At 60.6% G+C, this 27682-nt stretch overlaps 1 protein-coding gene across 1 annotated transcript; it reads left to right on the forward strand.

Moving 5' to 3' along the window:
* The first annotated feature begins 2312 nt into the window (after positions 1–2312).
* On the forward strand, positions 2313–27158 carry LRRN2 (leucine rich repeat neuronal 2). Its single transcript, XM_027659650.1, is given in 3 exon segments — positions 2313–2634; positions 24819–27037; positions 27039–27158. Coding segments are annotated over 2 exon segments (2082 nt in total). The 5' UTR covers positions 2313–2634; positions 24819–25073; the 3' UTR covers positions 27157–27158.
* The last annotated feature ends 524 nt before the right edge of the window (positions 27159–27682 follow it).

Raw genomic sequence — 27682 nt, forward strand, 5'->3', positions numbered from 1 at the left:
TCCCCCCTGTGCCAGGATCCCCCCCCGTGCCAGGATCCCCCCTGTGCCAGGATCCCCCCTGTGCCAGGATCCCCCCTGTGCCAGGCAGGGAATGTCCCCCGGCACCAGAGGGGTGGCACCGGGGTCCCCATCCCGCCAGCGGGAATCACGGATTGAGGGACTTGAAAAGGGAGTCTGTGCAGAGAGGGGAGAAACTCAATTAGTCTTAAGACCAAACAAGCCCCCTGACCTGCCCGAGGCCGGAGCGAGCAGGGATTGAAGGAGCCGGGCTGGCGGAGCTCCCCCGGCCTTGGCAGCTCGGCGGGTTCCGCTGTTTCTTTGGAGTTCGCAGCCGGTCCGGCCCCGGGCGAGGTCTCTGCAGCGCCGGCGGAGCCGATCGATGGAGCTCTGGCAGCTCGGGAAGGCGCTGCTGCCGCCCCACCTCCTCCAGGTGCCCTGGAAACCTTCCCCGGGCGCCGCAGGGCGTTGCGGGGGGACCCGGCCAAGATCCGGAGCATCCACCGGGCGCATCCTTCCTTTCCTTGTCCCTCCGGAGCCCTTTGGCCGCGTCGCGTGGCTGAGGCGGGAGGTGACGCCCCGGGGGCAGGAGGGTCAAGTGCCACCGTGGAGTGCTGAGAGATCCCCTGAGCCCTCCCGGGCTGGCTGGACCCGCCTCCCGCTCCCTGGGAAGGGCAAGGCAGCCGTTCCCTTTTCCCCAGGACGCGCTGTGTCCCAGGCACACGAGGACGCAGCGCTGGGAATGGGCACGGAAGGGTTCGGGGGTGCCCTGGGGTCAGCGGGAGGGAGGGGCTCGCTGCCAACCAACCCCTCTGCCGAGCCCCCGTGGCCTTGGCAGCAGCAGCAGGACGTGGGCATGGGCACAGAGACCATCTGGAAGGGCTTCTCCAGCGGAATGGGAGCCCCACAGCCTCACGAGAGAAGCGGCTTTCACAGGATGCTAATGGGGTTTATGCATTTCCCTGCGTGCCCCAGTGCTGGGTAAAACATCTGATTTCCCCCTCTCGCTGTTTGGAAAGCCGTGAGGGGCCCGTGCAGCTGAGACCCCTCCGTGACCCCGGGGTTGTGCTGCAGAGCGCTGGAGCAGCGCTAACACGGAGCATGTGCTCCCATTAAGTGTCTGCAGAAATGCTCTGCTGAATGGGGGCCAACACGCCAGAACATCACCCGTTCGGTTCGGGCACACGGGCAGCGATTTTATGTTATTGAAGTCCTGCCAATTAAATCAGGTCACTCCAGTCTCTCCTCTCCTGCCTTCCCCGCGTGTGCGCGGCTGTTCTCCCCCTCCCTCCTCCCCGCGGTCCAACCCCCCGCCCCAGGCGAAGGCTCTGGGAACGAGCCAGACCCCCGGCTCTGCTCCCGCTCCTGAGCATCAAACGGGGATTCAATGGGCGCTGTCACTCCCGGGGCGTGCGGCATCCGCGGGGCTCCCACAGGCGCGGGATGGGGCTGGGAAAGGCATTTCCAGGGAGAGTCGCTGGGAAGGAAACAAAAGCTGGGGTCGCTGTGCTGCCCCCACCCCAAATCGTGCCTTTGTCTGAGCCCCACTGCCGTGCCTGGCAGACCCTTCTCCCCGCGACACGCTGGGTGTGGAGGTGGGTGAGTGGGGGGTCTCCATCCTCACCCCTTAACCGGGTGGCACAACTGGGACCCCAGAGCGCCCCCCCCCCCCCGAGTCAGGGCAGAGCAAAACGCAGCTTTCCCCCGATGTTTTTCAAGGTTAAGAGTCCCTGAACGTCCCTGTCCGGGGGAAACGAGCCGCTGGCAGCACGTCTGGCCTGGGGACCCACCACCCCGAGGTGCTGCTGGTGACCAAACCCCTCCACCCCCACGAGGGGGGTCTGCGCTGTCTCCCCCCCGGGGGAGGGGGCGCTGCGAGGGGCTCGCGGGACCATCCGCAGCCAGATCTCCCCAAAGGCAAAGAAATCCCGGCGAAATTTGGGACACAAACCCACCCCCACCGAGTGTCCCGATTCCCTCCGAACGTGGGGCCACGGGAGACCCCCCCACACACCCCATGGGCTCCCGCGGGGAGGGGTCCCGGTGCCGCAGCGGGAGGGGGATGCACTGCGGACCCGGGGGGGTGCGAGCGCCCGGCCGAGCCTTTGCAGGAGGTTTTTATCCGCCCCTGGTCCTCGGGAGCGTCACCCCGAGGGTCTGGGGGTGCCGGGAGCCCCCCGGGTGCTGCCAGAGCCGCAGGGGTTAAACGCGCGGCCGGCAGGAGCTGATTCGGGTGGGTGGCACGTCGTGGCGACAAGACCGGAGTGAGGAGGAGGATTGGGGAAGGGAGGGGAGAAGGGAAGAGGAGGAGGAGGAGGAGGAGGAGGAGGAGGGGGGAGCGCTTGCAGGCAGCGGGGAGTGTGCGGCTGCGAAGGAGCCGTGCGAGGGGAGGATGGAGGGCTCTCACCGCCGCCTCCAGCCCGGGCGCTGAGGGCCAGCGTGGTAGGGGGGGGTCCTGCTGCCCCTGTCCCCACACCCCCAGAGGGAAGAGGAAGGACCCCCCAGCGCTGACGGGTCCAAAGCGAGCCGGCCCTTTGTCTGCCGGCGGGGCTCTGCCCGAGCCAGATGTGCGGGCAGCTGTGCAGGGGAGCGGCAGGCGATGCCAGCGGCGCCGGGGGACGGGGACAGACTCCAAGGGTGAGTCGGGGTCCAGCCGCGATCGTGGTATTGTCCGGCGGGTGTGACTTTGGGTGGGAGAGGCTCCTGTGCCTGGGGGTTCTGCATCGCAGAGCCGGCTGCTTGGCAGTTCGTTTGGGTTTTGGTTGTTTTGGGGGTGGGGGTGGTGGTGTTCCCTCTTTCCAGAGCTTTGCTTTCCCTGATAAAAGGTGGCTTTGACGATAAATGATGTGTTTGAAAAATGAAAAGAAGGAAAGCAGGTGAAAACGCAGGAAATGCGGAGACATCGGTGCGTGGTCCGGGAGGGGACAGGGGGTGCGGGAGGGAGAGGAGGGGGGGTCTCTGATGGCGGGAGCTGAATTCCCGGTCCTGGAAACTCCTCTGGGATCGAATCGATCCTCACCCCGGCGCCGATGGGAATGTGGGGTGACCGTGGTGAAGCCCGCGGCGATGCCTGGGGCTGGAATCCAGCCTTGCCCGGGGCTGCTGGCAGGATGCGATCCAGGCGGGAGCAGCGCTCCCACGTTAACCCCTCGGCGCCAGAGCGGCGCGGAAAACGTTAAAGGAGGGAAGCGAAGTGTAAAAAAGGGGCTGTTAAATAAACAACCCGGGGCTTTGTCTCCCTCCCACCTTCACCCGCCGGCGCCAGGCTCGGGGGGACACAGGCTGCCCGGGGAGGGGGGGACAGGCAAAGGAGATGGCAAAGGACCCCCGTGGGGAGCCGCCCTGGGCCCCGCGGTGTCACCGGAATGATGTCGGTGCTGGTCTGTGTTTACCTCCCCCCTTCCCTGCTCCTCCTCCCGCAGCTGCTGCACAGGAGCCGCTCACACCCCCCCCTAAAATCCCCGCGCTCGTCCCCCCGTGCCAAACACCCACCCGGGTGTGGGGCTGTGCCCTGGGGGGGCCGTGGGATGATCTCAGAGCTCTCTGTGCACGGAGGGACCCTGCGCTGACCCGCCCGGGCGGGGGGCTCAGGGCTGGGAGGGTCCGTGTGTGGCTGAGCCCTCTGCTGTCCTCGCCTCTCCCCGACGCCCACACGGGCACCCCCCAGCCCTGTCCACCTCTCCCTGCTTCCTGCCAGAGCCTGGAAAAAGGGATTGGAGACCTGTCAGCAGTGCCCCGTTCTCCCATGAGGAGGGGGAGAAGCCCTTGGACACCCGGGGCTTGTCCCGGCATGGTCGTGAGAGCTCGGAGGGGAGGAGGGAGAAACAGGGCTGGGAAAAGGACCCTTGGAGCCGTGTTTCCAGGGAGCCCTTTGCTGGAAGTTGTGGGGACGTGCTGCCATCGCCTCCGGGCATGAGGGTCTGGCTCCCCAAGCCTCGACCTAACCAGGCTGGGAGGTCAGGAGCCACACAGGGGTGTTGCCTGTCTCCCCCTCCCCTGGCTGCTGTGCTGGTGCTGAGCCAGGACCCAGCCCTGCCTTGCAGGGACGAGCAGCCCTGATCCCGCAGCCTGGATGCAGGAGAGCTCGTGGAAAGGCTGGGAAGCAAATGTCTCACTGCTGTCTCTGCCAGGCTGAGCCTGGTGCAGACGTGGAGCGATGGGATGTGGCTCAGGGCAAGTTTCCGGAGCTCTGGCTGCTCCCTGCCCCGGGGGCTCTCCTGGGGGTCCATCAGCCCCTCACCTTCACACTTGGGGCATCACCATCCTCCTGTCCCGCCTTCCCGAGGCAGAGGACCCTGGTCCTGCTGGCACAGCCTCTTTGATGGGCTCTTCCCGGCTCTCCCTGCACCCTGGGTCCTCTCTGTGGGCAGTGGGGGCTCTTTGGCACACGGTTGGCACTGGTGCAAGTGAGGAGAGCGGGGCTGAGGGCCAGCCCTGGGCTGAGCCTCTGCTCCTCAGCCATCTTGAACCCCTTCCTTTGGGTGGGACCTTTCTCACCTTCCGCGGTGCAAACCCAGGAGCTGAGAGTCCTCTGCCAGGGCTGAGCTGTGCCCACACCCCTGGCAGAGCCTGCCAAACCCCTCTGGCTCAGGAGAAGGGCTGGGGAGTCAGCCAGGACCCCGACCCCACCCCACCCCACCTCGCCAGGGCTGTGGGAGCAGCAGGAATTCTGCTTCCCCACAGCACCGCACCTGGAGCTGCACAATGAGCTCCCCAGGGAGCGGGGCCAGCCCCTCTGCCAGGGAGGCTCCCATTCCCAGGGATGCTCCCATTCCCAGGGATGCTCCCATTCCCAGGGAGGCTCCCATTCCCAATGTGGAGCAGAGCTCCAGCTGCTCTGCCCAGCCCCTGCTCTCTCTGCCTGGCAGGGCTGGGCTGGCTCCCGGCAGCAGAGGGACCGTCCCTGCTCCCGGCTGGAGCTGGAAGAGACATTCCACTGCCATTCCGGGCCGTGATCCCGGAGTTCCTGGCTAGGACAGGGATGAATCGGTGCTAGGAGCTTTTTCCAGGTGGGCATCTGGAAGGCTGGGAGCTTCATCTCTCCAAAGGCAGGGGCTCCATCCCTTTCTTGAATCCCAGATGTATCTCCCAACCCCCCTGCAGGGCAGGCCCTGCTCACTGACCCCTTTTCCCTTCTGTCCCGTGAGCTCCCATGGGATAACACTCCAGCTGGCACGTGGCTGATGCCCCGAGGAGCAGAGGTGCCAGCCCAGGACCCTCGTGATCCCCTGGCACACAGGAAATCACCACCCCCCTCCTCTCCTGCTCCCACATCCCTTTGCCAGGGAACACCCGGAGAGGGGCTGCTCCGCTGCCCTCTGCCCACCCCGAGGTGCCAGGCCCTGGCACAGAGGGGTGGGTGCTCTCCCCCTGCCCGGCCTGCAGGGGAGGGACCCCGTGACTTTGGTTTTCTCCTCCCGGAATTGTTGTTCCCAGGGGAAACGTCCGCACCGGGAGCTGCAGCTCTGCCCAGCCCCGGGAAAGCCACGGGAAGGAGAATTCCAACCCCAGGAAAAAATCTTAAAATTAAATGAGTTTAAAAGTTCTCCTTAAAAGTCAGACGGTCCCTGTTGATAAAGCTCCTCACTGGGACTGTGGGGGTGAGTTTTGGGGTCGTGGGGCTCAGGGTAGCCCCCCCCTTGTCCTCCTGCTGTTCCCTGGAAACCTGTTTGCCCCTTCCAGCATCCCTTTCCTCCCGGGCTGAGGCAGCGGCTGGAATGCCCGACACCGTTCCAGGACATCAACCAGCTCATAGGCAGCGAAATAAATGTGCAGCTTTAGTGCTCGGTGATGGCAGAGAGGTGTTGGGTGATAAATATGTTTACGGTGGGGTTTGTAAAAGGCTGTTCCAATGGGTGGGTTTCAGGAGGGCGATAAATGGCTGAGAAAATTGCTCTGCTTGCAGCTCGGAGCAGCCCCAGCACCCCTTGAGGTCCCCTCCCTATTCCCGGGGTGGGTCTTGGAGCTCCTTAATTTGGGAAACGGGGTCCCCCAAAGCACAGTCCCCATGCAGGGCAGGAGGGGGGCCCTGAGTAACCCCCCTCCCCTCCCAGGAGCTGTTTGCAAACACTCCGCGGGGCAGGAATTATCCTCGGGCTCTGTTTGGTGTGCGATTCCGAACAACAAATAAATATGGGAAAATTGGGATCCGTTCCCAGACAATTCACAAAGGGCTTAATTGGGACTTAAGTGGTGCCTAAGTCTTGTGCTGGCTCTCTGCGCCGGGGTGCCTTTCACCCAGACAGGGAAAAGAGACAAACTTGGTCAATAAATTACTTGTGATAAATTATTCACCAACTCTGCTCGGAATTAATGCCGACTCCCCCCTCCAGCAGTTCCGAAATGCTCCGATATCTCCTGACCCTGTCCAGCCTCTGGAGCCACTCGTTGGCTTTAAAAGCCTCTCCCAGCCTCTATTATAAAACCATATTTCGTGGCATTTATAACCTGTCATGGAGGGAAAAAAATCACTCCCAGATTAAATTTGGCGTGTGAGGTCGGGGCTTTGTCCTTCCTGTTGAACCAAAGCTGAGGCGAATCTGTTTGCAGGTTCAAGCTGAGAAAATTGTTTGGCGTGAAGAGAGGCCACTGTGCTTCTGTGAGGCTTAATAACGCTCGCTTGGAATTTAAAAGCCTTCATCAGTGAGGAATTTGTAATCAGCATAAAAGGGGGTTTGCATTTTAACCAGCTTTTCCCCAAGGAAGGGAAGAGCCGGCTCCAGATCTCTGGGCTTTTTTTGGGGGAAAAAAAAAAAGCGTCTTTGCTTCTCTCCCTCCTCAATCCTCGTTCCCAGCAGTGGGAATAGAGAGGGAGGGGAAATAGAAGAGAATAAAAAAAAAATATAAATATCAGGTCAGCTGAAAAGGGAAAAAAAAATGGGTTTCCCTATTTATGAGCCATTAAAAACCGAACCAATTTGGTCCAGTTTTTCCCAAAGGAAGAGAGGAGCCGGCTCCAGATCTCTGGTTTTTAGGGGAAAAAAAGCATCTTTGCTTCTCTCCCTCCTCTCTCCCAGCAGTGGGAAAGGGGGGGGGGGGAAAAAAAAAAAAATAAAAAAAACAAATATATGGTCAGCTGAAAGGGGAAAAAAAATGGGTTTTTCCCTATTTATGAGCCATCGAAAACTGAACCCATTTGGTTTGTGCTGGAAGAAACATTTCACTCGCGCAGTCTGTGCCCATTCACAGGGTGATTATTAAATTTAATGCAACGTTTTGGGTGCTCAAACCACCGTTTGACGCCTCATCAAAGCCGCTCCACTCGCCTCGAAAACCCATTTGGGCTTCAAAAAAAAACCCAAACAAACCCTAAAAAAGGGGCTGCGGCGTTTGATCCCGATTTGCAAATCGTTGCTGTCGAGCGGGAGCCGCGTTTTTCCTCCTCGAAGGTTTTTTTATCCCCATGGAAAAATTCTGCCGAGTCCCGTTTCTGAGTCACTTTTCCCAACTCCTACGAGCTGTCGCTGCCTCTCCAGCCGGGATCCCGAGCCTGGCTCCTGGAGTCCAGTTCCCTAATTCTCCACAGGCAGCAGGATTCATCCCTCCATCCCGTGTTGGAAAGGATCAAGGAGCAGGAGAAATCCTGGAATTCCAGGGCCCTGACACCCCTCTGTCACCTGCTCCACCCTGAAATCATCTGCTGTGCTTCCCTTTCCATGGAATTATTGTTAACGGGGTTTTAGGGACACTCTCCAGCTACTTTTATGGCTGTTTAATAATTCCTTGACTCCCCTTTTGTGGGTTAAATCCTCCTGGGAAGGACACAGCCCTTAAATCCTCCTGGGAAGGACACAGCCCTTGTCCCCCATCCTTGGCCGGGGTTGTCCTCCCTGGCTTGGCAGACACATGGATTTTCCCTGCTGTGCTCAGGTTTTAAGGGATGTTTCAGGGCTCTTTCCATCCGAAAGCCACCCCTTTTCCTGCTGGAATCTCTGCTCCAAGGCTGGCAGCGGGAATGCTGAGGGCTGAGGGAGTTGGGGGCTCACACCCAGCACAGGGAAACCAGGAGCTGCCTTTGCCTTTGCTTGGGATTTTTAAGGGAATGGGGGGGTGGCCAAAGTCATTTTATCCAGGGAAAACGCAGGAAAGGACGATGCACTCTGGTCTCGTGGAGTAACCACTCCCAGCACATGGAATCCCATTCCTGGCACAGGGAATCCTGCTCCCAAAACGTGGCATCCCGTTCCCAGTGCCTGGATTCCCACTTTGGGCACATGGAATCCTGCTCCCGTGGCCTGACATCCTGCTCTCCCAGCACAGGGCATCCCGCTCCCTGCGCATGGAATCCCATCCCTGGCACATGGAATGGCACTCCCAGTGTGTGGCCTCCCACTCCCAGTGCATCCCACCCCACTCCGAGCACGTGGCATCCCATTCCCACTGCATGGCATCCCACTCCTGGCACACGGATTCCACTCCTGGCACACGGATCCCACTCCTGGCACATGGAATCCTGCTCCCAAAACATGGTATCCCACTCACAGTGCCTGGATTCCCACTTTTGGCCCATGGAATCCTGCTCCTGTGGCCTGACATCCCGCTCCTAGCACATGGAATCCCATTCCTGGCACGTGGCATGGCACTCCCAGTGTGTGGCCTCCCACTCCCAGCACGTGGCATCCCACTCCCCCTGCATGGCATCCCACTCCTGGCACATGGAATCCTGCTCCTGGCACATGGAATCCCACTCCTGGCACATGGAATGCTGCTCCCAGCACATGGCATCCTGTTTCCAGCACGTGGCATCCCGCTCCCAGCACACAGCATCCCACTCCCAGGGTGTGAAATCCCGTTCCTGGACGTGGCATCCCACTCCTGGTGCGTGGAATCCCGCTCCCACTCAGCTGGACCCTGCAGCTGCTCCCTCTGCCCTGTGCCAGCCCTGGTGCCATCCCGTTTTTCCCGGTGTCCTTGTGGTGCCAAAGGTCTCCTTGGGCAGTAAATAAATAAACAACGGGGTTGCAGAGCTGAGGGGGTTTAAAATCCAGGCTGAGGGGACTCTGCATCCCGAGGCGATGGAGGGGATCCATGAGGCTCCTGCTGGATCCTCCAAGGGATGAATCCTCCCCGTGCTCCGGCTGGGAGGGGGTGAAGGAAGGGGGTCACCCCTGGGGACAGACAGCCCCTCACACCCCCCCCTCTGCCTTCAGGCACTGCCCCCAGCCCGTGCCCAATCCAGGCAGGAATTGCCCACGGCGCAGCTTCCCAGGATGACTAAGAGTGGATGAGCCACTGCTGGAAACTCAGCAAAGATCTAATTCTGTGAATAAACCGGAAAAGAAACGGAGAAAGGGAAAAAAAACCAACCCCTCCTCGCCGGGGGAAAATGATGGTTGTGAATTAGAGGCAAAGTGGGTGACATTTCCGCCAGCTGTGTGCAGCTGGGGGAGTGGGGGGGACGTGTGGGGGCACCGAGGCTGCAATTCCTGGTGAGGATGGAGGGATGGGAGAGGATGGAGGGATGGGAGAGGATGGAGGGATGGGAGAGCGGGAACTTCCCCTGCTGTGCCCACACTCCCGGTGACTGCTGGCAGCCTGGTTTCCCCAGGTGACAGCAGCCCCTCCAAGGTGCTTTTCCTGCTGCTCAGTGTCCTTGGAAACCGAGGGATTGGTGGTTTGTGGGAGGGAGTGGGTGAGGAAGCGGCTGGGATGCATCTTGGATCCCTGAAGCTCCTCCTTCCTGACCCGCTCCAGTGCATGAGGGGCTCCAGGGGCACGTCCTGGCTCAGCCCCTCCGGCTCCAGCCTCCAAACCCAGCGGTGCCCAGGGACAGATTCCTCCAGGCCCTGCCCAGCAGCCTCCAAACCCAGCAGTGCCAGGGGCCAGGTCGCTCCAGCTCATCCCAGTCCTGCTCCCAGGGCTTAATTCCCTCCTCCTCCCCCATCTCCCAGTGTCACTTGGATGATTTTACTCCAAATAAGCCGGGAGTGGATTTTGCCAAGAACAAGCCCCATTCCTCACCCAGGAAGGGTTTTTCCATCCCCTTCAGTTCGGGGGGGTGCAGGGGAAGGATGTGCCACCCCCTTGGCTCTGATGGCAGGGTCCCCATCCCATTGGAAAATCCCTCTCCGTGGTCTCTGTTGGTGGCAAAGCCCCCCCAGCTCCCCTCAGCACCCCCACACCCCCTCAGGGCAGTGCTGGGACATCCCCCCCCCCAGCTCTCCGAGCCCTTCCCGGCTGTGGTGGCTCCACAGGGCTTTGCCTGCATCCCAAGGATCTGCTCCGTGCCCAGGGAAGGGGGGGAAGCAGCCCCAAAGCCGTGCCTGGCAGTTGCTATGGCAACCCTACATTTTTCTTATGATTCCTAATGACTTATTGGCATTTGCACTAATCCGCAGCTTTTTTGGCTGCCAGAGGTTGCTCCCCTTGTCTGACGGGGCTGGATCTGCTGGATGTGCCCTTGTCTGGAGCAGATAAAGCCTGGATTTGCTCCTGTCCTTGCTTTTTTATTGCTGGAGCTCCTCTGCTCTTTGCCACGTCCTGCAGCCCCCGATCCCAGACACTGGATTTCTCAGAGGAAGGGAGAGCTGGGCCACCTCTCACTGTCCCCTCAGGGGTTTGGTGGGACTTTGTGTCCTTATGGCAATTCCAGAGGCATCACAGCGAGGGAGCATCAGCTCAGCAGGACGGTGGGAAGCAGCTGGAGGATCCAGGGATCCACAGGGATCCACAGGGGAGGCTAAGCCCCCCCCTGGACTATCTCTGATCCCCAAGACAAGCTTGGGTGTCACTGCATGGGGTCACCAAGCCCTCAGGAGGTATTGAGTGACTCCAGCCTGGGAAGAAAACAGGGAGAGACTTCCCTGGAATGAGAAACGGGCCTGATTTCATGGCACTCCCAGGCAGCCACGGTGCCATCCCGACCTTTCCTCTGCTGGAGACCAGAGGGAGCTCCAGCTACCTCAGGAGTGATGTGCCCCCATCCCGTGGGGAATCACCCGGGGCACCGACCCCTCCCTGTGCCCCTGCCCGGCCCGGCCACCACAGCTCTCCCTTTCCAGCTCCCTGGGTTCCTGGAAGAGCAGTTTAATCCATGAATGAAGAGACAAATGAGGTGGAGGTGGGGAGGGACCTGTGGAGCCGCCGGTACAGCCGTGTCTGAGCGAGGTTCCCGCTCTCCAGCCTCTTCCCTTGGCGCCGTCTGTGCAACATTCCCGCCTGCAGCGATATTGCTCAGCTGAAGAAATATTGTTTCCAACAACAGACACCTCTAGAGAAATAACAGGAGAGATCCCATTACGGTTTAGATTTTAATTACACTCAGGAATGCATTCCTGGTTTTAAGATTTAATAACCTGGCCCTCCTCACACGCCCCTCCCTTGGTGAGGGAAGTTTAAAGAGCCTGGATTTATCCCTCTGAAGGGACTAACATCCAAACACTGTGGTGGAAGAATATTTCCTCCTAAAATAGCCTGAGGGGACACTCTGGAGCAGCCCCTGGCTGTGCTCGGGCTTTGGATGAGGACGGGACCACCAAGGCTGGGGGCTGTGAGGTTTGACACCTGATCCAGGGGCCTGGGCTGCTATGAACCACCTTCACCAGTGTTCCCACTGTCCCACTGGGAGGGGACAGGTTTGAAGGACACATGGACGTGCTCCTCGTGGTCTCTGTGCCCTTTGGAGCCAGCTTGGCTTCACGGCTGACTTGTGGAGCACCACATGGACATGGGAGCTCAAAGCCTTTGACATTGCCCGGGGCATCCCCTCCCAGAGGAAGCTGCCCTTGGCCTTGGCAGAGGGAGGGAGGCCTGGGGGGGCTGCTGTGCAGATAAGCCAGGCTTAATGACCACCCGCAGCCCCGGGCTGTGCCGGGGTATTGATCCTTCCTGCTCTGCTGGGGAAGGTCACAGGGATGATGCAGCACAGCAGCATCCTTTGTGCTGCCAGGACGGCGCTGCCCTGGCCATCAGCCTGCTGCTTGTAGGGCACGAGGGGCCCACGGGAGGGGATCCCCACCTGTGGGCTGGCTGGTTTGGGGTCTCTGAGCAGCGGGAGAGGCGCAGGCACGGACACTTCGCCCTGGGCTTTGTCTCTGGAGAGGAAGGTGGGGGCGGCCCCCGCCTGGCGCCGCAGCTCCGGGCGTGCTGCTTGTTTGTCTGATTAGAGAGAGGGAGAGAGAAACGGATCTGAGCAGCCCTCCTCACATCCCTCCTCACATCCCTCCTCACATCCCTCCTCACTCCCGGCTCCTGACTGCATTTTTCAAAAGGACTCAGTGTCCAGAGCTCTCCTCGTCTTCCTGACGGGCTGAGGGCAGAGGAGCCCTTGGAACATCTTGTTACCGAGGAGCCGCCGGCCTTTCCTCCTGCCCCAGCCGGGTGTGGGGGCTTTCCTGCCTTCTCCCACGTAGCACAGAGGGAAAGAGGATGTGATGGAAATCCGGATCATCCCTTGCTGGCGTGCACCTGCCTCCCCAGCCCACGCTCACCCTGCCAGGCACAGACACTCTGCGGGTTGGGAGCAGCTCCCGCTGTCGTGTCGCTGCAGCTCAACAGGCGTGTGCAGCCACCGGAGTCATCACAGCCCCGTGCCCGGCTCCTGTCAGCCCCTGGCAGCTGCCACACTCCTCACGCCGTACCCACAGCCCCTCTCCGGGCTGCTGGAGCTGCAGGAGCTGCAGGAGCTGCAGGAGCCAGCTCTGTGTCAGAGCTTCCCGGGGGAAAGGAGCCCCCCCGGCTCCGCTGCCGGGGACCCAGCGTGGGTTCCTCTGGAGAGGATTTCAGTGGTTGTGTTGGGGTGAGGTGTAAGGCAGCTGCTGCTCACCTGGCTCTGCTCACCTGCCTGCTCCTCACCTGCCTGGCCCTGCAGCCAGGGATGGTGGGAACAGGGGCGGGGAGTCAGGCTGAGCTGTCCTTGGTGCCAGAGGGACACGGGGACCCTCGTGGCTCATTAACAGCCTGGGGAGATGGAGGTGGGAAAGGTCCCTCCTTCTCCATCCCTCTCTCCATTGGCTGCCTGACAGAGAGGGGATTGCAGGGGGATGTGTTCCCACGGGGCAGCCCATCCCGCTGCAGTTCCACCCCCCAGGACACACGGCTGGGGTGAGCCCGGGCCCTGCAGCCCCCGAGCGAGCGTCGTGTCCGGGGATCCTGCCGGGAATGCGGGGGGTGGGAGCGCCGGAGCGCGGGCAGGAGCTGGAGGTCTCTGTTTCCGCTGAAATCTGGCACCTTCCCCCTCGCTGGCAGCCCCACGAGGAGCTATAAATACACCCGAGTGTTCACAACGCCCTTTCCCCGGGGATGGAAATCGAGCAGGATGCTCCGGAGGGGGAGGTTTGATTGATGGGAGCCGGGCTTGGCACAGCGCCGGGGTGGGGTGGGGGGGATGGAGCAGCGAGGGCTGAGGGCTCCCAGCCCAGCACCCAGCATGGGAGGAGAGCCCTCGCTGTGGGAGGGAAGGGGGGACGTCCACAGGAGTGTCCCCACTGTCCCCGTGCAGGGGGACGGCGGTGGGTGCTCCCGTTGTACAGTTGGATGAGCAGATCCTTAAGGCAGGGTGGGCTCTGATCCACACCAGGTGCTAAAGCTGGAGGCACTGAGGGGCTCTGGGGGTCTGGAAGCCCCCTGGGGTTCTGCAGGCAGGGCTGGGGACCCCCGGCCAGGCGTCATTCCCAGGGCCAGGAGCAGGCAGCATCACCAGCAGGAGCTCAGCTGCCTGGGCAGGGTTCAAAGCCAAAACCCACCTGGGACCGAGAACAATTAATTTCCCCAATCTGCACAACGATCAGCTTCTGAGGCGAACAATTAGCCGGTCGCAAATTGTAATTGTCATCTCACTTCTGATTTTAATTTGGCCTAATGAAGGCTAAGTGGTTCCGTCGTGCTCCTCCTCCTCCCCGGCCCCGCGGCCCCCGGGCATTCCCGGCCCTGCCCGGCCCCGAGAGCTCCAGGGGAGGCTGGCAAAGCCATTAATCCCCGTTGCAGGAGGCTCGGTTTCACATCTCAGGGCCAATAAAAGTTTTATTTAAGGGAAGAGCCTGGCTGTGTCCATGCATCCTGCTTTGTCACAGCCCGTTAGCCTCGCGTGCCTGCCCCCGGAGCGGGGGCTGTCGCTCCATCTTCATCCCAAAGAACGCTCTCCTTGCTTTCCCCCGGCCTGGTTTTACCTCCCTGCTGCTGGTCCATCTGTCTGCCCCCGCTGCCCACCCCACCCCAGCTCCCCACAGCTCCTCACCTCTCCCACCTCACCGTGTTTCCTGAGGAATTCATGGACTCGTGGAATTGCCTTTCACTTTAACACTTAATTTGGATTGAGGAAGGTGGTTGCTGGGCCTCCAATGCCAATTGTAGCCCAGTGGGGTTGATATGAGCAAAACCATCCACGTGCTTGGTGAACTATCCAAGCTTTTGGAATTCTTTCCCACGGAGGGAGTGGGGTCCCCACCCCTGGAGGTGTCCAAGGAAGGACTGGATGTGACACTCAGTGCCCTGGGCTGGGGGACAAGGTGGGGACTGGGCACGAGGTGGACTCCATGGTCCTGGAGGGCTTTTCCAACAGAAATGATTCCATGACTCTGTGAACTCTGCATGACCAGCTGCTCCTTCCCAAGCCCTGCAGCCTCCCTGTTCCTCAGCACGGATCAGATCCAGGAGCTGCCATCGGGAAACAGCCACAGGTGCTGGGTCTGTTCACACAGAGAATCCCAGGCTGGTTTGGGTTGGAAAGGACCTTAAAGCCCATCCAGTGCCACCTCCTGCCATGGGCAGGGACACCTTCCACTAGCCCAGGTTGCTCCAAGCCCCATCCAACCTACCTTTGAACAATCCCAAGGGTGGGACTGTCAGCCCTCTCTGGGCAACAACCATCCCTGAGAAGCCCATCCCTGGTCCCCTCCTGCTCTGCAGCTCCTGGGCAGCGTTTAAAGGACAAAGTGACAGCAAAAAACCCCTGAGCCAGGGAGCAAAGGCTCTTCCCCTCCTCCCCAGCCCCAGTGTCTGATCATTGTGACACAAGCACTGAGGAGAGGAGGCTCCTTCATCTCTCCAGAGCCAGGGACTCTTTGGGGGTGAAGCATCCCAGCTCTTTAACAGCCCCAATTAAACTGCAGCAGGAACCAGGCGTTGGCAGGGAGTCACCTCTTGGACCAGAGGGTGGCTGAGCATGAGCTGTAACAGCTTTGCCTTAAAGGGAAAAATATAATTTCTGTGACCCTTGGGTGAGCAGAAACCTGCTTTTGGGAGCTCTCTGGGAGTTGTGAGGTTGAGTGTCCCACGCTGGGACATGACAGCCCAGCCCTGTCCCTGCCACGGCCCTGTCACCTCATCCTGTGAAAAGCAGCAGGTTCTGAGAGGGAGAAATCAGTGTTTCAGCAGCATGAATATCAACTGTCACCCCCATCAGCTGATCTCCCAGGGAAAGGTGCCACCTCCAGCCTGGAGACACAGGGGGTGCTCGGTGGTGCTGCTTGGCTGGCGAGGTTGGAGCTGTACAAGCTGGGCTCTGTCTGTGCTCATTAACCCCCTCCCACAGCTCCCTGTTCTCCCAAAACTTGTAGCTGCCTCATTCTCTTTGAAATCCAAGGGTTTGAAGGCCATTTGAGGGAAAGGACTCGGGTGCTGTGCCCCCACGTGCTGGGTGTGTGACCCCAGGGTGGGCATGTCCTGCCTCCCCACATGGATGATGGTGCTGGGGCTCTGTCCCTCTGTCCCTCTGCACCCTGGCTGTGGATTGGATGTGAAAGGGAAAGCTGGGATTTGGAGGTGCCTCAGCAAAGCTTTGCTTCTGGAGCAGGGACTGGGCTGCTTTCCCTCTGACCATATGGACTCACCCATTTCCACGCTCGTCCCTCCCAACCCATCCCCGTGCCAAACTGTCCTGCTGCCAAGCTGGGAACCCTTAAATAGGTGGGTCAGAAGTGGCACAAGTTCTCTGTTTCTCTTCCTGTTGCAATCTGGGGTTTGTATTATTATTATTATGACTCGATTTCAGATCCCCTTTGAATGACAAGTCCATCAAAGCAGCTCATTTGGAAACGTCAGCTCCATTTTTGATAAGCCATCAGTCTGGGTGATCGGGGCTGACAGATGCCCTGCACCAGAGCTGGGCTCTCTAATGCACTGCACAGAGTCTTTTGTACTATCACATTATTGCATTTATTCAGCATGGCATGAAATCTCTCCTTTAGGGGAGGGGAAGGGGCGGGGGGAGGATTAACCCTTCCAGCAGTGCCTCCCTGGGCGGGGAGTCCACACGGGGAGCAGCAGAAATCAGGCTTGAAGGTGACATTTAGAGCTCCTGATGCCACTGGAGTCCAGGGAACTGCAAGGCCCTGGATCACAGTCCACTTCTGGCAGTGCTGGCCCGATGAGAGCTGACAGTGGGTGCACAGCCCTGAGACGTGGAGTGAGTGTGAGCAGCCACTTCTGTCCTTGTCACCCACGGGAGGGGCAGGACACATGGACCTGGGTGCCACTGTTGGCTCCTTCAGGGTGATGATGGAGCTGCTGCATCCACCTGGCTCGGGGCTGTTCCTGCTGCCCATGAGTGGGTCCCCCCTGGGCTTTGTCCCTGGGGCAACCCTGGTTTTATCCCTGGGACAGCCCTGGGCTTTGTCCCTTGGCCAGCAAAGAGCATCCCAGGCCGTTCTGTGTCCCACTGGCCCACCCTCCACACTTTAAATACATGGCAGGAGTGGGAGAGGTGGTTTGGGCTCCCTCTTCATCTTCCATTTTATTTATGTGATGCTCAGATGTGTGAAATACGTGTCTCCTTGGTGTCCTGCCTCCCCTTGCTCTGGGGGAGCGGCCACGGCATCCCACTGATCCCTTCCCCAGCATCCCATTGATCCCTTCCCCAGTATCCCACTGATCCTTTCCCCAGCATCCCACTGATCCCTTTCCCAGCATCCCACTGATCCCTTCCCCAGCATCCCACTGATCCCTTTCCCAGCATCCCATTGATCCCTTTCCCAGCATCCCACTGATCCCTTCCTTAGCCCCGGCGTTGATTTTGGGAGCTCCAGGCTGCCCGACCCCCTCCCCAGCCCACACCCAGAGCTGCCGGGGGGGCTCAGGGAGGGCTGAGCCCAGCGAAAGCCCCCCTCCAAAGCTGCATTCCAGCCCGGAGGAGCTGCCGGAGGGCAGAACCCGCCCAGGTCCCCCCGGGATGCTCCCGGCTGTGCCCCAGGAGCGGGATGGGAGAGCCCGCGGCCGGGCTGGCTGTGGCCAGAGCAGCCCCTCCAGGGAGCTGCTTCCCTGCGTGCCCTGATCTGCATCCCGGAGCCTTTGTGTGCTCTCATTAACGCGGCTGAGCAGCTCCTGACGTGTGAAACAGCCTCTTGATTAGCGGGAATTGGCGGGGCCGCCTGGGAGCCGCGGTCACGGCCGGGGCTCCGCACACAAGCCTGGGCTGCCCCGGCTCGGTTTTTGGCTTCTGGTGGTCAGAGGGCTCGGGCTGAGCCCAGGGGTCTGTTCCTCCACCCAAACCCACGCGCGGGACGAGCCAGGTGTCCCCCGTGGGTGCGCCCGCCCCGGGACGATCTGCTGGATCGGGGGTGGTGCCTCTGGAGTCGGGAATTTTCCTGCAGCCCCTTTTGAGCTCTTGGGACTTTGCCCAAGCGCAGAGGAGCTGTAACCGTGTGAAATCCTTCCCCCCCCCCACGAGACGGAGGCTGGGTGTGAATTCAGGCAGGGGCAGCAGCTCTGCGGTGCCCACGGGCCACGTGGCAGCGCTTGGGGACACGGTGGTGGCCCGGGCGTGCCGGGCAGGGACTGGCTCTCCTGCTCTCCAGGTCTGGCCAAGCTCATCAAGACGGACCTGGAGGTGTTTTCCAGGCAGTTCAGGAGCTCGCCTGAATTATTTAACGCGCTGCTCTCCAGCGCGGCGGGGAGGAGGAGCCGGGGGAGCTCATTAGTGACCGGGGCTGTTTGTCTCCTGGCCACGGCACGGCGGTGCCAGGGACGGGCTGTGCCTCGGGCACGGCTCCCTCCTGCCGGGAACACCGGGGATGGGAGCTGGGATTTGTGCCTCTGACCCGGGCTGGAGGGAGCAGAGCCTGCCCAGGAAGGTCCTGGGGCAAGGACGTGGTGCCCGGAGGTCACCGCGGGGCTGGAGGGTGGGAATTGAGCGCGGCAGGAGGGAAAGGGGAGGAATTCCAATGGGCTTGGGATGCTCAGAGCACTGGACCCCTCTGTGGGTGCTGGGGTTGGGGCACACAACTCCCCCACAGCTTCCCAGTGCAGGGACTGGGAGGGGTGTTGGTCACAGACAGGATTTTCCAAAGTGATTAAGGAGGCAAATGCCATTGGAAACCTTTTTCTGGGCTCTCAGAGCCTCAGCGAGGGCTTTTAGAGGCTGAAGGGCTCTAAATTAGCTCTCTCCACTCAGGAAGGAGATCCTGGTGATAGCTCTGGAAACGCTCTGCAGCAACAGTTGGGAAGGGCACGTGGCAGGAGGGGGATTAGCAGGGATTAAACAAAGCAGCTGCCCGAATCCAGGGATACACTGGGACCTGAACAGCACCTGCAGGCTCACCTGCCCCGATGGGAAGGGGCTGGACAGGGAAATTCCATGGCCAGAGCTGTGGAACAGGCCCTGTGAGAGAGGAAAAACGGGCCAGGGCTCTTCAGGACACAAACAAGGTGATGGCAGGGGGGAAGTGCCCACGACCCAAGGGTGGCACCCCTGGCTGTCACCAAGCTCAGCCCTTCCCCAGCCCCTTTCTCCCTGGGGTGTTCTTGACTCTGGCATTGGAAAAGGGAGCTCTGGGGTGCTGGGAGGGGGCTCTGCAGGCTCAGCTGGAGTTCAGCTCCTGCTGCAGCCCGGAGCTGGTGCCAGGAGCGAGAGATGCTTCCAAAAATGCAGCGAGCTGCAGCCCAGCACAGCTCAGGTTCTGTTACACAGCACAAATTTGTACAGAGTGAAGGACAACCCAGCTCCAATCTGAGGCTCCATGTTCCCAGGCTCGTGTTTTTCCAGGCTCTCCAGGGCAGAGCTCAGCCAGCTTTTCCAGTTGGCTTTTGCATTTACAGATGCCCCAGTTAACCCATGGCCTGCAGGCCAGCCCTGTGATTCCAGGGATAAAATGAGATGCCCCTCCAGGGCTTCCTGGCCTAAAATAATGGATTTGAGGCTTCCCACAGCCCTGAACATGCTGCATGAGGGGGCAAACCTGCTGCCTCCAGGGCTTGTGCCGTCAGCTCAGCACCTCCAAAGGCACCTTTGGCAGCAGTCAGGGAGGGTTGTGCCGGTGGATTTGGCTCCTGGATCCACTAATGATCCTGGTCGTGGCCCTGGATGTCACAGGGAGAGCTGACAGCCACCTCAGGAGAGGGCCCTGCCACTGTGTGTGACCACTCAGCCCCAGCCCTGCTCCAGGGTGAGGTCTCGTGCTCCCAGTTTTTGCAATCAAAGTGGAGGAGGGAGATGAAGGGCAGGGAGAGCCCCTATGGGTTAACCCCAAGAGGAATAAACCTTCAGAAAGCCCAAACCCCACTGGTGTGGGTGCTGAGCTGCATTTTGGAGAAAGGGACCCCCCCAGCCCAGAGACCCCAATTCCACCCTGAGCATCTCCCCAACCACCAAGGCACCCAATCCCTTGGATATCCCTGGGAGCTGATCCCAAACAGCTCTGGGATGTGCCCAGCACTGCGTGGGCAGGCTGTGGCTGAGCAGGGCCAGGTCCTGCCCGCTCCAGGCTGGAGGTTTGTGCCCGAAGCAGCATCTCCAGGAAGCCACAGGAACCTGTTGGGAGCGTTTTGGAGGCAGCCAGAGCCGCCACAACCCTTCCAGAGCCTGGAAGCAAAAGACTAAGAAGAACAGGCTTATTTCCCAGCCCTCCTCATTAAAACCCATCCCGAGTGAGGGAGAGAAGCACCCAGATAAGAGGCTGCTCCTGCCCCCGGCTCCTGGCGATAGCAGAGATGCCAGAGCTGAGCTTTGCTGCTCCCGGCAGCTTTTTATCTCCTGCCTTCCTCCTAGACAAGCAGGAATAATGTTATCGCCCTCCCTGCCAGCAGAGATGCAGGAGGCTCAAAAAAACCCCCCCATCCCTCTGTGTCTGTGAGCAAAACAAGGCGTAAATGAGGAAAGAAATCACTGGAAAAGCTGGAGCAGCATCCCGGTGCTGCTGGGTTTGGAGGGGCACCTTCCACTAGCCCAGGTTGCTCCAAGCCCCATCCAACCTGTCCTTGGACACTTCCAGGGATGGGGCAGCCACAGCTTCTCTGGGCAACCTGTGCCAGGGCCTCCCCACCCTCCCAGGGAAGGATTCCTTCCCAATATCCCACCTAAACCCACCCTCCTTCTGCCAGTAGAAGGGGGCTGGGATGTCTCAGCAGCTTGTGCTCTAAGGAAGCACCTTCAAAGCCCTGGGGTGGAACAGCAGCTGCTTTTCCAGAGCAAAAATTGCAACAAACCTCGGTAAGGGCTTTGCCAGGCATTCCTCATCTCATGTAAATGGTTTTTTTTTTGGGGGGGAGGGAAATAAGACCCTAAAATTCCAGCTGGAGGTCGGTGTGAGGGGACAGGCAGCACAGGGTGGGACATGTGTGGGGATCCCCCTGTGCCACCCCGTGTCACCCCATCACCCTGGGTGGGCTGGTTGCTTTAGCCAGGGGTGAAGCTACTGAAAAGCTGAGGCGGGAACACCCTCCCATCCTGGGAACAACTTCCCACCCCAGGAACATCCTCCCACCTTGGGAACAACCTCCCATCCCGGGAATGTCCTCCCATCCCGGGAACAACCTCCCATCCCAGGAATATCCTCCCACCTTGGGAACAACCTCCCATCCCGGGAACAAGCTCCCATCCCAGGAACATCCTCCCACCCCAGGAACAACCTCCCACCCCTGGGAACAGCCTCCCATCCCAGGAACAACCTCCCATTCCGGGAACAACCTCCCATCCCAGGAACATCCCCCCGCCCGGGGCTCATCCTCCCATCCCTCGAAGGGGAGCCGGCGAACACGCAGAGCGGCATAATAACACCCGAATTTAATAAAAAAACGCCTCGAACAGACAAAGTTTTTCCTTTTGCCAGCTGCTTAATTAAATTGCCTAATGCTGTTTGTGGTGGCAGCACAAACTCCCGTGTTTGGAGCCCGCGGTGTTGCCATGGAGCTCACCCGCGGCTGGCGCGGCCGTGCCCGAGCATACAGATGAGGGGGGATGCTGGGGCCGGCCGGGGGGGGGGGGGGGGGGGGGGGGGGGCTCCTCCCTTTTTTTTTTTTTTTTTTTTTTTTTTGACGCGGCAGCAAAAGTCCCTGCCAAGGTTTTTAGTGTCGCTCTTGGAGAAGCAGCTGCTTTTTCCGCCCCCGGGACCTTTGAGGGTGTTTGCCCGGAGCTGGGAGATGCTGAGACATCCCGGAGGAAGGAGGGTGGGTTTAGAGGGGATGTTGGGAAGGAATTGTTCCCTGTGAGGCCCTGGCACAGGGTGCCCAGAGAAGCTGTGGCTGCCCCATCCCTGGGAGTGTCCAAGGCCAGGCTGGAGCAACCTGGGCTAGTGGGAGGTGTCCTGGGGCAGGGGATGAGCTTTAGTGTCCTTTCCAACCCAAACCATTCCGTGATTCCATGATTCCCACCCTCCTGCCCCGGGCAGGACTATGAGCCTGGATCCTGCTCCACAGGCTGGCTGAGGACTGGAAACAGCAAAAGGCATCGGGGGTGGGCGAGGGGGGGAGGATTTTCCCTCAGCCTCCAACTACCACGCCTCATCCACCCGTGTTGCTCCTGCGGGGGGGGACAGGGACGGGGACAGGGACAGGAAGGTTCCTCGGTGCCGGTGGAGCCGTGTCCGTGTCAGAGCAGTCACCCAGAACAGACAGGGCCCCTGGCAGCAGCGCAGGGCCCCGGGAGATGCCATCCCTCGGGAATGTCACCGCGGAGAGCCGCTGCCGGAGAGAGGAGCCGTGGGCTGAGCACGGCCCAGCCCCAGGGACCCCCTCCCTGTGCCCATGGGGGTGGATCGGGCTCTTGTGGCTGCGGGAAGGGAGAGGGGAGGGCAGGAGAGCCCTTCCCAGGCTCAGCTGCAGCCATTTATCTCCCGGATCCGGGCTATCAGACGGATGACAGAGGGAGAGAGGCAGCCGGTGCGAGCGCAGACCAAGGCTCCTTCCCGGGGTGATTTATCTCCTGGCTTCATCCAGCAAACTTGCTGATGAAAAGACTCTTCCCTTCTCTGTGCCTCATCAATTCTCATTCTCGCTGCTTTTCTATTTTTTTTTTCCCCCTTTCCCTGGGTTTCTGTTCCCTTCCCTGCAGCTCCTGCACACCCCATCTCCCCTGTGCTCCTCATCTCCTGGCCTGGTTCTCTGATGGTCTCTTTGACCCTTTCCTTCTCCCTTTTACCTCTGATCCCCCTTCTTTACCTCCCTGTGGCACTGTCATTCCCCTTTATTCCTTCTCCTGCCATCTTTCCCTGCTGTATCCCCCTGACTGGGATGGAAAGAGGTTCCTTGAGCATCATCAGTAAGTGGCACCATGGACAACATTTGTACATGGGACAAATCCAGTCTCGGAGGCAGAAGTCACAGAAATACCAGAGGGAGCTGAGGGAATCGGGTAAACACTAGGAAATCATGGAAGAGACGTGGCATCCCTACTGTGTGAGGGGAGAGGGGGGGGAGGAAAAAAGGAAACCGGGGTGTTTTCCACTTCCGTGCAGCAAATGTTTCAGTCTCTTGAATCTACATTTTTGGAGAAAAACAATCTGGGAGCAGAAGCGTCCCCGGCTCCCTGCTGTCGCTGCCGTCGTGCCGCAGCCCACGCCGAGGGAGAGCCGGGAATAGCAGCCAGGAGCTGCTGGAGCCGTCAGGGAATGTGGGACCCACGGCCCCCGGGGGGTCCCGGTCCCTCCCCGTTCCCACAGACCTTCCTGTAACCACGTCCCCGCCGTCCCCCTTCCCCTTCCCGCCTTCCCCAAGGCTCCTGTTATCCCGGGCAGCGTCTTCCCACCGCCTGCAAAGGCAGCAAATCCATCTGCCTCGGAGAGGAGGTGGGATCTGGGCTCCCTGGGAGGCACCACTTAACCCCGGAGCGCAGCCGCGGCTCCAGCCGGAGCTCTCCCATTTATTTGCCTCAATCCCGGCTCCCTCCGCTTCCCTGCCTTGCTCCGAGCCTGTCTGGGGTGAAAAGAAAGGGATTTGGGGCACAGCTGGTGCTTTGCTGCTGCTGGAGAGGGATGGAGGGGGACAGTGGGAGTTTGGGGGGGGGTGGGTGCACGGGAATCACTGCAGAGTCACACCCAGGGAATGGATCCGTGGGGATTGGGGCTGCCCCATCCCTGGAATGTCCCAGTCCAGGCTGGATGGGGCTTGGAGCAACCTGGGCTAGTGGAAGGTGTCCCTGCCTGTGGAGTGTGATGAGCTCTAAGGTCTCTTCCAACCCAAACCATTCCATGAGCCTCTGATTCCATGACCCCACCATCCCCCTCAAGGTCTGGGTCTCCCCAGGACCCCCATCCCTAACCCTTGGGATGGGGATACAGCTCCACAGGAGGAGGCTTTTGAGCCCAAATGGAAAACCAATGGAATGAAAACTGGCTGTGGAGCTGCAGGAGCTCCATCCCCCCTTCCACGTCGGGAGCAGCACAATAAGAGGCTGAACGGGTTTGCATGTTACCTGCAGGCTGCTCCAGAGCCTAATTAAGAAATAATGAGCCTGACTTTGCTGGGTAATGGATAAAAACCAAGCAGCAGGTTCCTGCCCCCTCCATCCCTGTCTCTGTACCACCTCCAGGAATGCAGGGAGCAGCTCCCAGGATGTCCCTGCTTTGTTCCCCACAGCAGGGACCTCACACTGCCGGTGTTCTCCCTTGTCCAGTTTACTCCTTGTCACTTGAAAGCATGAAATATGAAGTTTAGTCGCCAGGTTTCCCACAAAAATGCCATTTTTCTGCAAGCTCTGATCCTGTGACTCACACAAACCCCTGGGCTGTTCCGGCATCATCCTGTATCCCGGGCTTCTCACAGCCATCAGTGCCGGGAAAAAGGGATAAAACCCAGTTACAGGCACAGACCAGCAGAGCTGGGGGACCTTCCCTGGAAAATAGGGTTTGGAGCAAGGAGTCTTTTCTAGTCCCCGCTTCGTATCCTTGAGAAAATAACTAAAAAAATCCCGTTCCTCCATGTTGTTTCTTTAAGGAGAGAAGGTTCTCTGATACTTTAATGGCCGGAGAGTTTCGCAGCCACTGAAGTGCCCGAGCACTTAAAAAAGAAAAGCTGTGGGTCCGTCAGAAGGAGGCAGAAATCAATAGATCCATCCTCTCCTTTCATGCTGGTTCTCCAGGAGCTGGTTTAAAAGGCAGTGCCCTCGCAGCAGGAAGGGAGGGAAGCGTGAGGGATCAATTCTGGAGCGAGGCCGGGATGAGTCGATGCTGAATAAACTTTGGTTGGAAGCCCTTTCCAGGGAGAGCAACGTGGTGATAAAACAGAGCTGCTGGGGAAGAAACTTTCTTTTCCCACTCCGGCGGCTTTTTAATGTTTTTCCTGCTGCGTGAGAGTCTTTTAAGCGGGAGAGGCTTTGGGGCTTGGTTTGATTGGTGTCAGCGTGGGGCAGGAGGGCTGCAGCAAAGCAAGGAAACAAAGGTGGCCTGGGGGCTGGATCCCGCTCCTCTGGACCCCGGGGCTGGATGGGGAGAGGGGCAGGAGGTGCTGGGGGGGCTCAAATCCACCCCAGCCCCTCAGGGAACACCCCAACGAGGAACCCTGACCCCTCTGCCCTGGAAAGGGGCCAAGGCAGGGGGGCAGGGCTGGGGCTGCACCGGCACAGAGGGGGTTCAGGAGCCTGTGCTCACACTCAAATCTTTGCCCCTCTGTCCTGTTTGTTCTCCCTGATCCTTCCTAACCACGAGAGTCCTCCCCTCACACGACCTGTTGTCTTCCAGGAACGACCTTGAGGAGGAGCCGGGAAGATGCAGAAATGAATCCCCTGGGGAGGAGGAAGAGCTGAAGCTCTGACTGAGACGGTGCCAGCCCTGGTGTTCCCTGCTCTGGGTTTGGAGGGGAGGGGGCACAGCCGGCAGCAGGAGCTGATGGTTCCAGGGGCTCCCATGGAGCATCTCCTCCCTCAGGGGCTGTTCCCACCCGGCTGCGCCCTCTGAGCCTTTCCCGCCCGGCAGGAGCTGCTCCCACGGCCCAAGATGAGCTGCCTGCAGACCAGCTCCCTGCTGCTGTGCGTGGTGGCCGCCGCCACCATGCCCACGGTGCCCTGGAGGGTGAGGTGCCCCCCTCAGTGCGTGTGCCAGATCCGGCCCTGGTACACGCCCCGCTCCGTGTACCGGGAGGCGGCCACGGTGGATTGCAACGACCTGTTCATCTCCTCCGTGCCCCGGGACCTGCCCGAGGGCACCCAGACCCTGCTCCTGCAGAGCAACAACATCGCCAGGCTGGAGCAGAGCGAGCTGGACTACCTGAGGAACCTCTCGGAGCTGGACCTGTCGCAGAACAGCTTCTCCCACGTCCGGGACTTGGGGCTCAAGGACATGCCCCAGCTGCTGAGCCTGCACCTGGAGGAGAACCAGCTGTCCGAGCTGCCCGACGGCAGCTTCCCCGGGCTGGGCAACCTGCAGGAGCTGTACCTGAACCACAACCAGCTGCGCAGCATCGCCCCCCGCGCCTTCGCCGGCCTGGGCGGGCTCCTGCGCCTGCACCTCAACTCCAACCTGCTGAGGACGCTCGACAGCCGCTGGTTCCAGATGCTGCCCAGCCTGGAGATCCTCATGATCGGGGGCAACAGGGTGGACGCCATCCTGGACATGAACTTCAGGCCCCTGTCGAACCTGCGCAGTTTGGTCCTGGCCGGGATGAACCTGCGGGAGATCTCGGACTACGCCCTGGAGGGGCTGCGGAGCCTGGAGAGCCTCTCCTTCTACGACAACAAGCTGGCGGACGTGCCCAAGCGGGCCCTGCAGCAGGTGCCCGGCCTCAAATTCCTGGATCTGAACAAAAACCCGCTGCAGAGGGTCAAGCAGAGCGACTTCACCAACATGCTGCACCTCAAGGAGCTGGGGCTCAACAACATGGAGGAGCTGGTGTCCATCGACCAGTTCGCCCTGATCAACCTCCCCGAGCTGACCAAGCTGGACGTGACCAACAACCCCAAGCTGTCCTTCATCCACCCCAACGCCTTCCACCACCTGCCCCAGCTGGAGACCCTCATGCTCAACAACAACGCCCTAAGTGCCTTGCATAAGCAGACGGTGGAGTCGCTGCCCAACCTGCAGGAGATCAGCATCCACAGCAACCCCATCCGCTGCGACTGCGTCATCCGCTGGGTCAACAGCACCGACACCCACATCCGCCTCATCGAGCCGCAGTCCACGCTCTGCGCCGAGCCCCCCGACCTGCGCCGGCGCCACATCCGGGACGTGCCCTTCCGCGAGATGACGGACCAGTGCCTGCCCCTCATCTCCGCCCAGAGCCTCCCGTCCCGCCTGGAGGTGGCCCACGGGGACAACGTGTCCCTGCACTGCCGGGCGCTGGCGGAGCCGGACCCGGAGATCTACTGGGTGACGCCGTCGGGGGCGAAGCTGGTGCCGTTCGGGGCGGGCGGGCGGTACCGGGTGCACTCGGAGGGCACGCTGGAGATCCGGGGGGTGGCCCCGGCCCAGGCCGGGCTCTACACCTGCGTGGCCCACAACCTGCTGGGGGCCGACACCCGCAGCGTGCGCCTGCTGGTCAACCACTCCTTCCCGCTGGGCCGGGCCGGCCTGGAGCTGGCAGTGGCGGACGCGCAGCCCTTCCACGTCCTGCTGGCCTGGAAGCCGCCCCTCAACGCCGTCTCCTCCAACCTCACCTGGTCCAGCTCCCCGCCCGGCGCCCGCGCGGGCTCGGCCCGGCTGCCCACGGGCACCCGCAGCTACAACGTCACGCGGCTGCGCCCGGGCACCGCGTACCGGGCGTGCCTGCGCGTGGCCTTGGCGGACTCGCGGGCCGAGGTGTCCTGCGTGAGCGCCAGGACTAGGGAGGCCTCCCCCGGCCGCGGGCTCCCGGGGGGCCGGCGGGGCCTGCTGACGGCGCTGGCGCTGTGCCTGCTGCTGGTGGTGGTCGGTGCCGCGCTCGTGACCCGCCACGGGGCCGGGGAGCCGCCCCGGGGGGGCTCCTCGGGCCGTCAGGGTGCTGTACCCCCTCCACCCCGCCCTGGGTGGGCAGCCCTGGGCTCGGGGGCAGCACAGGGGGCACCTCCTGGCCGTGGAAGTCCAAGAGGCCCCCCTGGATTGCTGAAGGCTGGGTGGGGGGGTGGTGGGGCAGGAAGGGAGCGAGAAAGTATTTTTTACCAAAAAAAAAAAAAAAAAAACCAACACGAGAAAACTGAACTGAAAAACTGAACGACAGTGAGACAAAAAAAAAAAAAAAAATGGAAAAAAAGGGGTTTCGTGGACTTGACCAAGGGTGGGGGGGGGGGGGGAGGAGAGAGGCAGAGCTGCTCAGGGGGGGCTGGAGGGTCCTCCCGGGGGTCCTGGTGGGGCCTGGATCCGTGTGCAGGCTCGGGATGTGTCCGTGGCTCCCAAAAGCACCCGCTGGGAGGGCTCAGGCCCCTCCCGTGGGACGATGCCCCGAGTGGTTGAAGAGCCATAAGGATGATCAGCTGATCACCCCTCCCTGTGTCCCCCTGGCACCAGAGGCACCCCAGAGGTGTCACCTCCCTCGCTGGACTGTGCCTGGTTCGGAGAGACGAGAAAAAAAAGCCTTTTCCTTTGGGATCCATGGTGGGGTTTGGTTTCTTTTTTGGGTTTTTTTTTTGAGCATT

Source organism: Corapipo altera, unplaced genomic scaffold (assembly GCF_003945725.1).
Source record: "Corapipo altera isolate COAL_440 unplaced genomic scaffold, ASM394572v1 77b, whole genome shotgun sequence".
In the NCBI taxonomy this organism is placed as follows: Eukaryota; Metazoa; Chordata; class Aves; order Passeriformes; family Pipridae; genus Corapipo; species Corapipo altera.